Raw genomic sequence first — 16,109 nt, 5'->3', positions numbered from 1 at the left:
GGCAGGGTTCAGGAGGATGGAATAGGTTTTGTCACTAGGGACAAAGACAGGCTGAGAGAATTTATAAATAGGATAAAGAAAGGGGCCTCAGTGAACAACCTCTTTAAGGGGTGGGATGGAAGGACTGGGCTGGGCAATGGTGAGGGAAACCACAGCTCTGGCTATTTTTTGGCCACAGCAGAAAGGAAGCTGAAGCTTCGACGGAGTCTCAACATAAATAAGACAGGGAAAGGGCCAAACAAAGAGAACTGAGAAATCATCCTCCCCGAGGCTGAGTTTCTCTGACACAGTCTTCGCTGGGACAGATAAGACTGAGAAGTGTTGTGGCATGGCAGAGAATATCCCAGAAGTCACGAAACCTGAAAGTGTTGTGTCTACAGGTGCTGCATTGGAAGTCGATTCTGATCCTAATGTTTCTATCTGACCCTAGGCCAACAGCTTACTTAACCTTCCATAGACTTCAGCTCTTCCACTTACTAACAGAGTACTGTGTCACCCGTACATGTCTTCACAGGGACCATGTTCAAGTAAAGGAGCTGGGAGACCAGATGATGCTGGAAAAATGCGAGATCTGATCAGAGCTCTCAGCTTCCAATAGGCAGACAGGCAGGAGCCACGCCTGAGCTATAGTTAGCTGAGAGGCTCGGTTGTTTGGATTGTCTTAGGGCCCCTGTGAGACAGGAGAGACATGCCTCAAGCATTTGCACAGGTGACACCTCTGTCCAGTCGTCTGTGAGTTCGGATCTCTGGGGTCAGCCATAGAAGCTGAGCGGTGCGAAGACGTGTTCCCTGTGCTTAAAGCAATACAGAAAAATACAAATGGCTTACAGGGCTGGCAGAGGGAGAGTCCCTAGGGATAGGGTGGCCAACTGGCCCGCTTTGCCTGAAACAAAGAGGCCTCCCAGGAAGCCAGACTTTCAGGGCTAAAACCAGGAATGTTCTGGGAAAACCGGGACAAACTGGCCACACTATCAAGGGACTTCTGGCAGGGAACGGATAGGCATCACGTGATGTTTCCATGCTCAGAGATACTGAGAGCTCAGGTCCCAGGCATGGGGGGCTGTTGCCCAGATGCCTGTCTCAGGGAGCCCTTGGCATGTTGTCACTGTGGGTAAAGCCCTGCCTGGCTGGGACGTGGTTCCCACCTCGGAAGATCTGGATGTGTTTCCCTTCCTATCCAAATGAAGGACAAAGCACAGAAGCCAGCTCATTGCCGAGAAAGGTCCTTACTGGTGTTTTTCAGAGCAGCCTGGGAACAAAGCTAGAGGAGGCCACGCGGCAGAACTATGCTTGCTGCTGTCCCCAGAGGTCACTTAGCCCTACAAGACCTCAGTGGCCTGGGCCATCGAGGGCTCAAGGATGGGCAAGGGAAGACGCAATAATAGCCATCTCCAAGCTGCCCATGTAAGCACAGTGGAGCTACCATTAACTTACAGACTGGGCTGAACGCAAAAAGGGGCACAGCTCCTTTGCCAAGAGTGACCCCCTTCCTGGTCTGCCCAGCACCCTCCCTTGGGAGCCCAGTGCAGTGAGCCGTGCTTCCCCTGGCCTAAGTCCACAGAATTTTCTCCTAAGTAGCTTTGTGCGGCCAGCTGCTGAGCTCTCTGCGTGTCCAGTCCTGCTGTGGCCGACTTTCTCTAAGGCTGAGGACAGCACCAGGCTCCAGTTCCATGCCCCCTCTGCCAGCTGAAACAGTGCCTAGGCTCAAACTGTGCCCTTGAGTTGGTGGAGACCAGAGGGCGTGAGTGGGCACTCAGCTCCTCTGTCCCTTAAAGGCAGCCCACCCCATTTCAGGCCCAGGGAGAAGGAACAAAGCCTAAAAAGTTAGGACTGAGAAAGCTTCTCCTCCTGTCTCTGCCAGCTTACAGTCATTCCTTAATTCACCACATGTTCTATCAGTGCCCATGGTGGGCAAAGCACTGGGCAAGAAGCCAGTCTCTGAACCCAAGAAGACCACAGAGAGATGAAACCTACAGGTCCTTCCCAACTCTCATTCTGAAGATTCTATGCATGGCTGCCCCACTCTCGGCCCCACCCACCCCACCTATATGAGCATGTGTAGAGAAACCCAGACAAAAGAGAAGCCAGAGCATGGTTAATTCACAAAGCAGTGCTCTGTCTGATAGATAATCAGACACATTGGTCAACTTACGACAAATTTCTGACAAACAGCTTTTGCTACCTGAGCTCTAAGTCTGACCCGTAGGACCAAACCAGAGACTTAAAAGGGGTTAAGGATAAATGAAGGAGCCCCAGTAGTGCAGTGCGTAAGCACTCAGATGCTAACCAAAAGGTTGGAGGTTCAAACCCACCAGCTGCTCCACAGAGAAAGATGAAGCAGTCTGCTTCTATAAAGATTACAGCCTTGGAAACCCTATGGGGCAGTTCTACTCTGTTCTATAGGTCACTATGAGTTGTAAATGACTTGATGGCAATGGGTTTGATTTTTTGGTTTAAGGGCAAATGTGGATGAGTGCCTGGCTGGTGCAAAAGTTCAACGTGCTTGGCTACTAACAAAAAACTTGGCAGTTCAAATCTACCCAGAGATGCCTTAGAAGAAAGGCCTGGCAATCACCTTCAGAAAAATCAGCCATTGAAAATCCTATGGAGTGCCTCCTTAGCCATGAGACCACAAGGACTGGATAGTGTGCCTAGCTAACATTACTGAACACTTTGATCAAAGATTCTATAGAAGAATCCTGATCAAAAGGTGAAAAATACAGAACAGAATTTCAAATTCCCACAGAACCTAGGCTTTCTGGCTCCATAGAGGCTGGACGGACCCCTGAAACAATTGCCCTGGAACAATCTTTAAACCTTAAAGCAAAAATATTCCCTGAAGTCTTCTTAAAACCAACCACTAGTTTAGCTTAACTAGTAAAGAAAGTCTGCCTTCAGCATTACACTCATCTACGTGGGATCAAATTGACAACAGCAACTCGGAAGATTAGATGGGAACCTTAGGGGGCAGTAAGTGTATGTTAATGGGGGAAGAACAACTCAGAAAAGGAGGGTGAGGATGGTTGAAGAATGTAATCAATGTCACTGAATTGTACATGTAGAAACTTGAATTGGTGTATGTTTTTGTTGTGTATATTCTCAATAACAGCAACAAAAAATAAATTATTTAAAAAAGGAAAGAAAGAAAGAAAAAGAAAACTTCTGGTGCACAGTTCTACTCTGACACACTGGGGTCACCATGAGTCAGAATCGACTCTACTCGACAGCAACTGGAGAAGGCTGAATGTCATCAAACCCCTTTTTCTTTCTCTTTGATTGGTTCACTCATTCGTCTATTCATTCAATACATATTTCATGTATTGAGCACTGAGCTAGGCACTGGGACTTGGAGAGGAGGGGTGTTCAATGCAACCTCACTCAGCATCCACTCCCTCTCATCATCCCCATTCTGGGTCCCTCCTGACCTCTTTGTCAACCATTTCTATATAATCCAAGTGGGTCAAGGCTGTGCACCCTTTAGCTCCACTCACATCCCAAGCACTGGGGCCCTGTGCTCAGGTGGGGAACCATCCAGGCAGATCAACAGCAGAGAATGGCTCAGCACAGAGCCTCATGGTAGGAAATCATGGACAAAGCACTACTTGCTTGGGTTTCTGCCTTTCCTCGGCCTCTCCCCTCCCCCCTTCTCCTCTGCCTGGGATGGAAATCCTGCCGCCCTCCACTCACGTGTTTGAGTCACAAGGCTGAGCTGCCAGCAAAAGTAGCTCAAGGATATAGCAGGCTGAAGCCCCATTAAAACAGAAATACCTATAACATTTCACTTTGTTCATTACATACCCTCCTTCCTTTTGGATGTTGGAAAAAAGCAGTGCTAATTCTTGCTGTTTGCCCCAGGGCTTCAGTCTAGTTCATTCCAGTTTGAACCCCTGCTGAGAATTTGCATTGCTAACAAGTTCCCTGCTGAGAATTTACATTTCCACCCCAGATATACTGAATCAGAATCTATGGCTTTAAGAAGATCCCCGGGTGATTCTTATGTATATCTTCCTGTGACCTTGTTAGAAATGCAAATTCTCAGCAGGGGTTGGAAGCCCTGGTGTGCCCAGCCCTCCCACCTCTCCTTCCTACTCCCTATTTATCCTCAGCTCCATTCCTTTCTCTACCCTTCTCAAGACTCACAAATGGTGTCTTATTGTCTATAGTGCCTAGCACTTGGAGAGTTACAGGAACTAAGTGATAAAAACCCATTGCCCTTGAGTCAATTCCAATTCATAGCGACCCGGTAATGGTTGCCATAGAACTGACCCTGACTCATAGCGACTGCATGTGTGTCAGAGTAAAACTGTGCTCTATAGGGTTTTCAATGGCTGATTTTTTTCCCCCAGAAACAGATCACCAGGTCTTTCTTCTGAGGCACCTCTGGGTGGACTCAAACCTCTCGTCTTTCCATTAGCAGCCAAGTGCCTTAACCATTTGCATCACCAAGGGACTCTAATAAGAGGTTAAAAAAAAAAAACAAACCATTGCTGTCTAGTCGATTCTGACTCATAAAACAAAAAACCAAACCCACTGCGGTCGAGTCAATTCTGACTCGTAGCGACCCTACAGGACAGAGTAGAACTGCCCCATAGAGTTTCCAAGGATTGCCTGGTGGATTTGAACTGCCAACCTGTTGGTTAGCAGCTGTAGCTCTTGACCACTACACCACCAGGGTTTCCTTTGACTCATAGCGACCCTACATGACAGAGTAGAACTGCCCCATAGGGTTTCTAAGGAGCACCTGGTGGATTCGAACTGCTGACCTTTTGGTTAGCAGCTGTAGCTCTTAACCACTACACCACCAGGGTTCCCATAAGGGGTTAATACAGAGGAAACGAGCTTTAGTACCTATGGGTTTCTCCTCCTTCTAGGAGTCTCTTCCTGGCCTGGAGTCTCTGGCCCACTTAGGCCAGGAACAGTGCTGGGAGCCCATAGGTGACTGGCACCTCTTAAGGGGGCTTCCTTCCCTGCCCAGGCAAGCTGTCGTGTCTAATTGTCTAAGGGCAGATTTCTATCTCTGATCTGCATGGGCAGATGGGCAAGCACCTGTGCCAGGACCCCAGGGACTGTAGGCTCCTGGGGAGGAGGCAAGTTCACCTGGCGTTCTCGACTCAAGGCCTCAGGGGACCCTCCTCAAGGACAAGAGACAGCCGAGACATCCAAAAGGGAAAAATACAAGAGCAAGCCCAAGCCAAACCCCACTCCCCTCTGCTCCCGCCCCACTTGCTCCCATTCCTAAGGAAGGACAGAGCAGGTATCAGAGAGCCAAGGCAGCTGGCTCTCCTTACCTGTTTTAGGCAAAGCCTCTGACACAGTCTGAGAGCAAGTTCCCTGACTTCTCTGCATATTCAAAATTAGGGCTGAGGCCCTGGCTACTTTCTGACGACCCTAGCCAGGGTGAAAAGGAAAGAAACTGCTACTAGATGCTGCTTGGCCCTCCCTATTGACAGACACTAGAGTAAGCACCACACGGTCCTGCATCTGTGATGTACAGTCAGCTCCTACGTGTGTCAGCCACTCCTCTGGTGGTGCTGTGCAGTGACCATGGCCTCTTGCAGCTATGAGTAAAAAAATGAGTAGGGGATTCAAAATAACAAGAGTGTTACGAATTGAACTGTGTTCCCCCCCCCAAAACATGTGTTGAAGCCCGATTCCCTGTACCTGTAAATAGGACCCTGTTTGGAAATAGAGATTTTCTTTTGCTACATTAGTGAGGTCATACCAAGTAGGGTGGGTCCTAAAACCAATCACTTCTAAGTGGTGCCTTATAAAAAGAGCACGTGAGACTCAGAGACTTACGCAGCAGGAAGGCTGAAGTCACATGAGAATCGTCTACAAACACAGGAGGGCCGAGGACTGCCGCCAGTCACCAGAAACGAGGAGAGAGGCCCACAAAGGAATCACCACAGCCGAGACCCTGACTGGGACTTTTAGCCTTCGGAACTTGGAGAAAATAAATTTCTGTGCTTTAAAGCTGCCCACTTGTGGTATTTCTGTTATGGCAGCATTAGCAAACTAAGACAAATAAAAATAGCTAGCATTTATTGAGCACCTACTATGTGCCAGGCACTGTGCTAAGCTCTTTATTTATATAATCCCATTTAATATTCATAGCAACCCCATAAGTAGAGAAAGAGATGCGGAGAGAAGTTAGCTGACCTGCTCAAGGTCAAACAGCTATTAAGTGGTGGAGTCCAAATCCACACCCAGCAAGCTTAACCTCTATGCTATACTATTTCTCATGTCTGTGTGTACACGTTGCCAAGTGTAAATTATTATACAAACATAAAGAGTTATTATTAGGTCACTGATCACAGGATAAGCCACGAAGCAGGGGCCAGGTAGAGGCTAGTCAGGGAGTTGTGTCTGAGCATTCATTCGGTTAAGAACAGCTGAACTATAACTCAGAGCTAACTGGAAAGTTATTTGGAGTGACTTGGTCTCTGACTCCCTCCATCAGCACAAACACTTGAAATCGGACTGAACAGAGATGCAAAGGACTCTTTCTAGGATCCCTAGCCTGGCAGTTATGGAGAGCCTGCCTTTCCAACACACAGAAAGGCCAGGCAGGTGGGTGCGAGCCCCCCCATTGCCAGGCAGTCTCCGCCTCCACAGCAGCACCTTCCAGAAATGGAGGTCTCTTTCCAAAGTCAGAGATACTTTCTCTGGGATGAAAGAAGCACCAGCTAATCACAGTCATTAATAGGCAATTAGCCTGTGATAAATTAACAGATCTAGGCAATGATCACCAAAGCCACTGACACCACAGGAAGGAAGACAACTAGATACTGTGTGCCTCCTGACATGTGCCCCAGTGCCTACAGATTCTTGCCCCACCCCTGCCTCGCCCCAAAGTAAGTAAATCAAAGCCTGAATTTGACCAAGCCCTGAATCTAACTGCATTTACAGGAAGCATAGAAACAGCAGAACATGTCAAATGGCACAATGAGTATGCATCGGCCAAATCCAGAACGTGGAAAATTCTACAGGACAAATGACCCAGTTTCCTCAGCAAAACATTAAAAGAAGGAGAAAATACCTAAAGATTAAGAGAGCTTTAAGAGTTATACCAACGAATCACAACGTATGGGCCTTATTTGGGTCCCAAGTAAAAAGAAAACCAGGAGAAATTTGGAATATAATTGGGGAACAATGAACACTAACTGGATATTTGATCATATTAAGGAAGTGTTCATTTTGTTTAGCTGTGATAATGGTATTTTTTAAGAGTACCTACTTCAGAGATGAAATGAAAAGCTGTCTGGGATTTGCTTCAAAATGATCAGAGGGTGGGAAGGACTGAAAAACTCATGGCAATTCCAAATGGGTCAGAGTAGAACTCTACTCCATAGGATTTTTAGTGGCTGATGTGGAGAAGCTGATCACCAGGCCTTTCTTCTGAGGTACCTCTAGGTGAACTTGAATTTCCAACTTTTTGGTTAGCGGTGAGTATGTTAACAATGTGCATCACCCAGGGACTCCAGGAAGGACTGGGGGGATGCCTAAAACAAAATTGGCCATAAGTTGAGTCATAACTGTTGAAGTTTGGTGACAGGTACTGGTATATTGGGGGGTGGGGGGACAGGGTTGTTATTTTCTCTACTTTTGTATATGTTTGAAATTTTCCATGAAGAAAAGTTTTTCAAACTAGAAATCACATCCCCCATCATCATCACCTTGGTGATATAACACAGTACAATAGCCTCCTCTCAGCTGCTGGACCCCCAGCTCCTGCCCTTGAGGACACATGGGGGACCTCCCTCGGGCTGTTTTTCCCTTTCCACCAAAGCCGCTGCAACAATTTGTACCCCACTTTCTCCAGCTAGACCCACTGGGGCCTTTGACAGAGGTAGGGCCATTGCCGCAGAGGAGAAAACAGAGGCCCTGAAGAAGAAAGCAGCCCCTTCCAAGGTCCCGTGGGCAGTGGCTACCCCACGGCCATTGAGTCAGATCCAACTCACAGCGACCCCAGGTACTCCAGAGCGGAGCTGCCCTGGAGGGTTTCCTTGGCTGTAATCTTAACATAAAGGAGCCCCGGTGATGCAACGGTTAAATGCTCAGCTGCTAACTGAGAGATCAGCAGTTCAAACCCACCCAGCCGCTCCATGGGAGAAAGCAGATCTGCTCCCATAAAAATTACAGCCCAGAAAACCCTTTGGGGCAGTTGCATTCTGTCATATAGGGTCGCTATGAGTCAGAATTGACTCAATGACTCCTAACAACAACAATCTTAACAAAAGCAGATCGCCAGGCCTTTCTTCCAAAGCACCACCGGGTGGGTTCAAACCACCAATCTTTAGGTTGGTAGTTGAGCACAAACTGCCTGTGCAACCCAGAGACCTATCCACATTATTCAGTCCTCTGAGGGTGGAGTCCAACGCTCTCCTCGCCCTACACCACCCTGGCTCGCAACTAAAACTAAGAGCGTTTCCATCCTCATATTGAATCTAGTGTCTCAACACCCAGGGTCTGGAACAGAACAAGTGGGTTCTCAGCAAAGCAGCATCTGCAGCAGGCGGGTCAAAGTGCCCTGTTGCCTTTCTGCCTCCATTAGATGTCAGATGTAAGGGAAGGAAGGGGAGGGGACAGGAAGAAGGTGTGGGAGGGCCAAGGCCACAGAACAGCCAGGTGCCCAAGCCCAGACTCCAGGCCTGCCCAGCCCAGGGACCCAGGCTGCGGCGGCCCCGCCTTGGACAAACAACTGGCACCTCCCAGGCTGGTCCTTCCCTTAGCACTTCCTGGTGCTATTGATCCCAGAGCCTCGTGGGAGAGCGTTCTAGAGCAGAGTTCTGAGGCAGAAAAGGACAGAGGATTCAGAGGGAAAGGGAAAGCCGGGAGCGGGTGTGTGGAGAAATGCTATGGACAGGAGGAAACGGGGAGAGTAACATCCCCGACACATTCCAGAGCTCTAATTCGCTGAGTGAAGAATGGAATAAAAGAGAGAGAACGGGAGAAAGAGGCAACAGTAAGAGCTGAGGGGAGAAAGATGGAGAGGGGAGGGTTGGAGAGGCCCCCAGGAACAAATAAACCAAATCAGGTCAGCTGACTGCCCACCCCCTGCCCCTGCAGCCTGCCCCCCTCACCTCCAGGGCCCCTGCTGCCATTCCCAGCCTGGTGGGCTCAGCGGGAGCTCCCTGCTCTTACCGTCCAGCCCGGGAGGGATGTTCAGGAGCTGGCTCACAGACACGCCTCAGATCCCAAATGGTCTCTCTCCTACCTCCTAACAGCCAGCTCCGGGAAGAAAGGCAAGTGGGACTAAGCCACCTGCCTCCTGAGCAGCCGTGTGCCAGGGAGAAGTCTCCACCTCAGACCAGGCCGCCAATCCAGGGAGCCCAAGGGAGCCTGCCCTGGCCCGCCCTTTTGGGGCGTGTTGCTGAAGGAGACAGAGGGTTAACTTAGTATTCATCCAGAGTGCCTTTCCATATTCATGTCCATGCTGGGTGGTCACAAGACGACTGAGGGACAGCTGCCTCTGGGCACAGCCAGCCATGTCTGCCTCACGCCCCTCACTCTCGCTGACCTTCAGAGAACACAGGGCCCAAGGTTACCCTTGAGTCAGCCTACACCAACCCAGGACCAGCAAGCTTCCTCATCAGGCACTGAGTAAGTAAGTGGGCCAACGAGTCCGTGCTCAAAGTCAAGAGACCTCACCACTCTTCCCAGCTGCCGTCCGACTGAACTCAAATCCTGGCTCTGCCACTACGGGACCTAAGCCAAGTCCCTGAGTGCCTCCGAGCCTCTGTTTATAAAGTCACCGTGATCCTTTCCCTCCACCTGCGATGGCAGCAGGCACGGGAGGAAATGTGCTCTGAGCTCTCGGGGAAAAGACGCTCTATAAACATGGGTATCATTAGCATAAACGAAAGTTACTGCCACACCTCGGAAGCAGGCAGGTTTCTGTTAGGCTCGGCAATGCCTCCACCACAGAAGGATAAGGCAGGTGACAAGCCAAGCCAGAGAACACCCAGCCCCCAGACCTCGGGCACTCTGCCCAGGGGAGCCAGAGCGTCCCCTCACCCCAGCTCCTTCAGGAGGAGATGGATGGTGGCTGTGTGAACAGAGTGAGGAAGAAGGCAAAGGAAGGGATGCAGGAGGATGGTCTGGCCCTGAGGTTTACTCATGGGTTGACTGGGGTTTCTTAAACCCTCCAGGGCTTGGCCTGAGGCTGGGTGGCTTAGAACAAAAAAAAAAAAAACCAGTTGCCGTTGAATCAGTTCTGACTTACAGTGACCCCATGTGTGTCACAATAGAACTGTGCTCCACGGGGTTTTCAATGGCTGATTTTTCACCACGCTTTTCTTCTGAGGCACCTCTTCCTGGACTCGAACCTCCAGCTTTCTATTAAAGCTGAGCCTGTTAACCATTTGCATCACCCAGGGGCTTCTGGGTGGATTGAAGGAGCAGGCAAATTATACCCCAATAGTTTCCCAAGGAGGAAGCTGTGGGCTGCGGGGGCTCCCAGTGGAATCAGAGCCCAGACTCAGGACCCAGAGGCTCTCTGCCTCTCCGAAGAAGGATGAAAACGTTAATAATAATCTCTTACATTTGCATAGCTTTTTATACACATTGACTACTTTTCACTCAAGTTCAACAATAACCCAAAAGAGGGAAGCCTGTATTATGATCCCTATTTTTCAGCTGATGAAACAGTTAGGGCGAGGGGCGGGGGAGGTGGGGGACAGTGAACTATCTGAAGTTATGCATCCTAGGGGAAGTGCCAAAGTCAGGACCGGAACCCAGGTGTCCCACTCTCCTAGTTCGGAGCCCTGTCTCACATCCCTCAGTGCATTCAGAGCTCTGACAAACAAGGAGCTTGCAAGCAGGCAGCCCTGGTCCTGTTCCTTGGAGAAGCCACCTAGTCCTGGTCCTGGGAGGCGCTCTGGGAGATCTCCCCTCTGGGGCTACACAGAGTAGGCCAGGTGGCTCAGTGGTTAAAGAGCTTGGCTGCTAACTGAAAGATCTGCAGTTTGAACCTACCAGCCGCCCCTCAGGAGAAAGATACGGCAGTCTGCTTCTGTAAAGATTACAGCCTTGGAAACCCTATGGAGAATTTCTACTCCGTCCTTTAGGGTCGCTGTGAGTCAGAATCCACTTGATAGAGCAGGGGTTTGGTTTGGTTTTGGGTGCTACACATAAATTAGCAACCCACTTCCGGCCTGGGCAAGTTCAGTGGCCTCAGGCGTTAAAAAGACAGACTGCTGTATGGCAAGCTAGGGCTATCATTGGAAATAAATCCCCTAAAACGTGAAGAAACGGTCCGCTCATTTTGCTCCTGATGGACAAGAGTTCCTGCTCAGCCTACTTACAATCCTAAGGTCCCATGAGTTGGAATCAACTCGATGACAATGGGTTTGGGGTTTTTTTGTTGTTGTTGTTCTTTTTTTTGCTTTTCTGGCAAGGTACGCACAGACGCACAGGCTTACTTATGCATATTTACTAATCTAAGTGGAAGTCTCACCTGTTGATGTGGTAAAGCCCATGTGAAATTGCGTACTACAGTTTAGTGAGTAAACACAGGTAAGCCCGTCCTTACCTTGCTTACGGTTAATCCACCCTGAGTTCCCCTGAAGCTCCTGGGCAAGGGAACAAGACAAACAGTGGAGCTAATACAACCCTCCGATCCCAGAGGGAGAGGTGATATGTTGGGAGCAAAGCCCCCTTTGAATCCCTGTTCAGTCAAATCTTGAATTTTTGTGTGAAAAGAAGGAGTCAAGGACCCTGACCCTCCAAACAACTTTTCTAATGACCTATAAAATTCATCTGCGCTCTCCATAAGCTTACCACTGGGAGGCTCTGGGCCTGCCACCATTGTGGCCTGTGTGGTCACAATGAGGTCACCTATCTATGAAACCACAAAGGCAGTCCCACCGGACTCCCAAGGGTTAACCAACAGCATCCTCCCCACCCTAAGGTCCACTGCAAGCCAGGCCAGGAAAGCACCAATGGAAAGCAGGATATATCAGACAGCTGGGCAGGGGGCTGTTTAGCTTGGCCTCAGCCCAGTACTGCAGACAGCTCCACTCAATGTACAGACGCCCAAGCTGGGCCCCTTGAACCAAGTCTATCCCTCCCCCACCCTCCCCTGCAGAGAAAGACTCTAGAGAAGTCCCCTCATGGTGTGTGGGGGAGGAGGGCAGAGCAGGGCTGTATGTCAGGATTTGGGAAGAGTCTGAAGGAGGATCACATCTCTCAAATGCATCTTAGAAGGTGCTGCAGCCGGTGCCACCCTTCCCTGCTCTGTGCCAGGGCAAGTGGGTTAAAGCAAAAGGTGTGTGGGACCCACCCGGGAGCCCCCAGCTCCAGGCCAGGGAAATGGTGCCAAGAGTGACCTTGGGAGAAAGCGACAGACAAGCAGTCGTATCATCCCCCCTCTCCTGTCCAGTCTGAGCAGTAAGGGCTGAGTCCCCCAGGGGAACAGAGGGCCAGCTGTTCAGAGCGGTGCAGTGGGGATAATGGAGTGCCTGTGACAGGATAGATCTGAGCCTTCTTTCCAGCACCTGGCCACCACTCTGCTCCAGCCTGTCACCTCGCCTCAACTGCTTCAATGGCCTGCAAACACTTCTGTCAGGTAACCAGAAATCTCTAAAGTGTTCGAGGCAAAAGCCTCTATATGGGAGTTGTTGCTTTTGGGTACATTGAGTCGATTTCGACTCTTAGTGACCTGTGTGACAGAGTAGAACTGCCCCCACAGGGTTGTCTAGGCTGTGATCTTTACAGAAGCAGATTGCCAGGCCTTTCTCCTACGGAGTCACTGGGTGGGTTTGAACCACCAACCTTTTGGTTAGCAGCCAAGCAGTTAACTATTGTGCCTATATATGAGCTCCTATATATGAAGGTGGCCCAATGTAAGCCTCTCTCGTATCAAGAGGGATTTTCTAAGGGGTCCTGTACTTAGTCCCCCATCTGGCCCTCTATGCCCACCTCCCGCCTCCAGTCACCAATTCAACTTTACCCTAGAATATGATTCCCACCCCACCCCATCCCTTGAGGCTCTGAAATAGCTGTGAGTATGTCATCATAAACCCTCATTACCAACCAGTCTTCCGTGTTCCTTACGTCTTTATATTATAGATTAAACTCAGCAATCCCCCTGGACGTGTCGCCGAGTCCCATTGCCCTGGAGATGACAGTGCCTCTGTCTCTGGTCTCCCTGCTCTTTCTAAAGGATAATTTGGCCATACCCTGGCTCACAACCCTTCAGTTATTCTCTGTTGCCTACAGGATAAAGGCTAAACATCTTAGCTTGAAACACAAGGCCTTTTATAATCCCGTCCCAAATTACTTATCCAATATGATCTTCTGCTTCTACCCTGAGAAGCCCTGCTGGTACAATGATTAAAATTCTTGGCTACTAACCAAAAGGCCGGCAGTTTGAACCCACCCAGCAGCTACACAGGAGAAAGACTTGGTGATTTGCTTCTAAGATTACAGCCTAGGAAACACTATTGAGCAGTTCTACTCAGTCACATGGAGTCACTACGAGTCAAAATAGGCTCGATAGCACCTGACAAGTATTATCCTACAACTAAAAGCCTAGATTTCCTGTTGGTGTTGTTGGGTGCCTTGAAGTTGTGAGGGTTTCATTTTACTTGGATCCATAATCATCAACCACGCAAGCAGCAGTCAAGAGGTCAAAAGATGCGTTGAGCAAAAAAAAAAAAAAAGCTGCTGCAAAAGACCTCTTTAAAGTATTAAAAGGCAAAGATGTCACTTTGAGCAGTAAGGTCTGCCTAATCCAAGCCATGGTATTTTCAATCACCCCTTGTGCACGCAAAAGCTGGACAACGGATAAGGAAGACCAAAGAAGAATTGATGCATTTCAATTATGGTATTGGCAAAGAATACCAAATATACTAAACCAAAACCAAACCTACTGCCGTCGAGTTGATTCCGACTCATAGCGACCCTATAGGACAGAGTAGAACTGCCCCGTAGAGTTTCCAAGGAGCACCTGGCGGATTTGAACTGCCGACCTTTTGGTTAGCAGCTGTAGCACTTAACCAGTACACCACCAGGGTTTCCACCAAATATACTAAAAAAATATATATATGTATATGTATATATATATATATATATATATATATATATATATATATATACTAGGGACTGCCAAAAGAATGAACAAATTTGTCTTGGAAGAAGTACAGCCAGAATGCTATTTAAAAGAGAAGATGGCAAGACTTTATCTCACTTACTTTGGACATGTTATCAGGAGGGACCAGTCCCTGGAGAGAGACATCATGCTTGATAAAGTAGAGGGTCAATGAAAAAGAGGAAGACTCTCAATGAGATAGATGACCTAGTGGCCGCAACAATGGGCTCAAACATAAAAACAATTTTGAGGATGGTGCAGGACCGGGGCAGAGTTTTTCTGTTGTGCACGGGTTGCTATGAGTCAGAATTGACTCGATGGCACCTAACAACAATCTTTATGGAAGCAGATCACCCAGTCTTTCTCTCATGGAGCCACTGGGTGGGTTCAAACTGCCAACCTTTGGGCTAGGAGCCCACCATTGCATCACCAGGGCTCCTTAGATTTTCTATAAGTGGTGCAAATCATTGGTGCCATAGGAATTCAGTGGAAGGAGAGGTCATTTCTGGCTGAGGCCATCAGGGCACACTTTATAGAAGTGTGTGCGTGCATGTGCGTGTGTGCATGTGTACAAGTGTGAATGCATGTGTGTGTCTGTGTGTCTGTGTGTGAGATGGGGGAGATATTATTTAGAAGCATGCATTTTTACTGGGCCAGCTTGCATATGGTCCTGCCTTCCTCCTCCCTACTTGATACACACCCTGCCACAGGTTTATAAGCCTAAAGGACACTCATTTGCAAATCCATGTGGCTGCAGGAAGTGCTTTTCTGTACTTGAAGATTTGTCAAACTCCAGGCATCCAGATCAATGACTGGAACAGAATCATCAAAGCGAGCAACTTCCTGGGACAAACCCCAGGCTAGTGCTGGGCCAGAGTGATGAAGAAACGGGGGTCTGGAAGAGCCTCTAAAGAGGCTCCTCACAAGGCAGTTTGCTGGGATGGGCTGCCTTCCATTTTACCTGCCTGAGCCCTGCTGCTCCACCAAAAGACCAGCTCAAGGACAAACGGAGAGCCTGAGGGCAGGCAGGACAAAATTTTAAGAAACTCACCTCTTTCCAGGCTCCCGGTCCTTTTAGTTTGGATCTTCAGGGGAAGAAGAGAAGGGTTAAAAAAAAAAAAAAATCCAACCTCCTTTGCCTTCTGTGAATCTGGCAACTCAATACCATATATCAATGGCCAGGCAGGGGAGTAGGAGATGGAACTGAGCTTGGGAATGAAGGCACCAGACTAGTGGACGCCTAAACAAGCTAGCTCCTCCTTCCCAGGCAACATCTTAAGCCAGAGAATGATGAGACTAGAGCCAAAGGAATAAGAAGGAAGGGCATAAGGGAGGGAAAAACATAAATTATTGCTCGCCCCAGCTCTACCAAGGTCCCCCCTTCCCCAGTGACTGCAGTTTCCTTCGTAGTCTCTGTCATAACTCACCCTGTGAAACAGCACCACTGCAGAACCATTCCGAATGGGGTTTCTGTATGTGATGAGACAGAGAGAGACCAAGAAGTGGAGACAGCCGAGAGGTGCAGAGAACAAGAGAGCCTGAGGGCGAGGAAAAGGAAGGGAACTAATCAGCTCTTGTTGGAATTAATTTTAAAAGAGCAAACAAAAGCAATTAACGTGGGAGGGTGGAATCCCCAGGCTCAGCTGCTCTAGGGGAAGCCGTCTGGGTGACTGGAGACATGGCTGTCTGCACTGTGATTACAAAGAAGACGGGAGGTCTCTCACTGAGGGGGAAGCCAGGGTAAATGGCTAACCGTGTGCTCTGGGCAGGAGGAAGTGGTGGCAAGAGGGGCGGGGAGAAGGGAATAATTGGGAAGCTGGTACCAGAGTAATCATGTGTATGAGCGTTGGTGAACAATGCACACACCCAAAGACATCAACCGCATCACTAACCATAAATAAAGACATTCCAAATGTGTAGAGTGCTTGTCAAACCCTGGGGAATAAGAAGTCATGTCATAATAGGCAATATGGAATGAACATTGGGTAGTGCAGTTAACATGCTCGACTGCTAACTG

The 16,109-nt window shown here is 48.9% G+C and overlaps 1 protein-coding gene across 16 annotated transcripts in view; it reads right to left on the bottom strand.

Annotated features, from left to right (window-relative positions):
• The window catches only part of PLEKHA6 (pleckstrin homology domain containing A6), a 200,422-nt gene that overhangs the window by 110,984 nt on the left and 73,329 nt on the right, over positions 1-16,109 (bottom strand). For 9 of the 16 annotated variants that reach the window (XM_064273345.1, XM_064273344.1, XM_064273336.1 and 6 more), the window contains exon 4: positions 15,520-15,630. The exons of 5 other annotated variants lie outside the window; for them this stretch is intronic. In XM_064273345.1, coding sequence (XP_064129415.1) covers positions 15,520-15,630 — 111 coding nt within the window. Of the gene's footprint in view, positions 1-9,144; positions 13,833-15,519; positions 15,631-16,109 lie in introns of those variants that run through there. 2 more of the 16 variants (XM_064273354.1, XM_064273356.1) reach the window with 2 other exon arrangements.

This window comes from Loxodonta africana, chromosome 20 (genome assembly GCF_030014295.1).
Source record: "Loxodonta africana isolate mLoxAfr1 chromosome 20, mLoxAfr1.hap2, whole genome shotgun sequence".
NCBI lineage: Eukaryota > Metazoa > Chordata > Mammalia > Proboscidea > Elephantidae > Loxodonta > Loxodonta africana.
The sequence above is the reverse complement of the archived record's forward strand: the minus strand, read 5'-3'. Positions and strand labels throughout refer to the sequence as shown.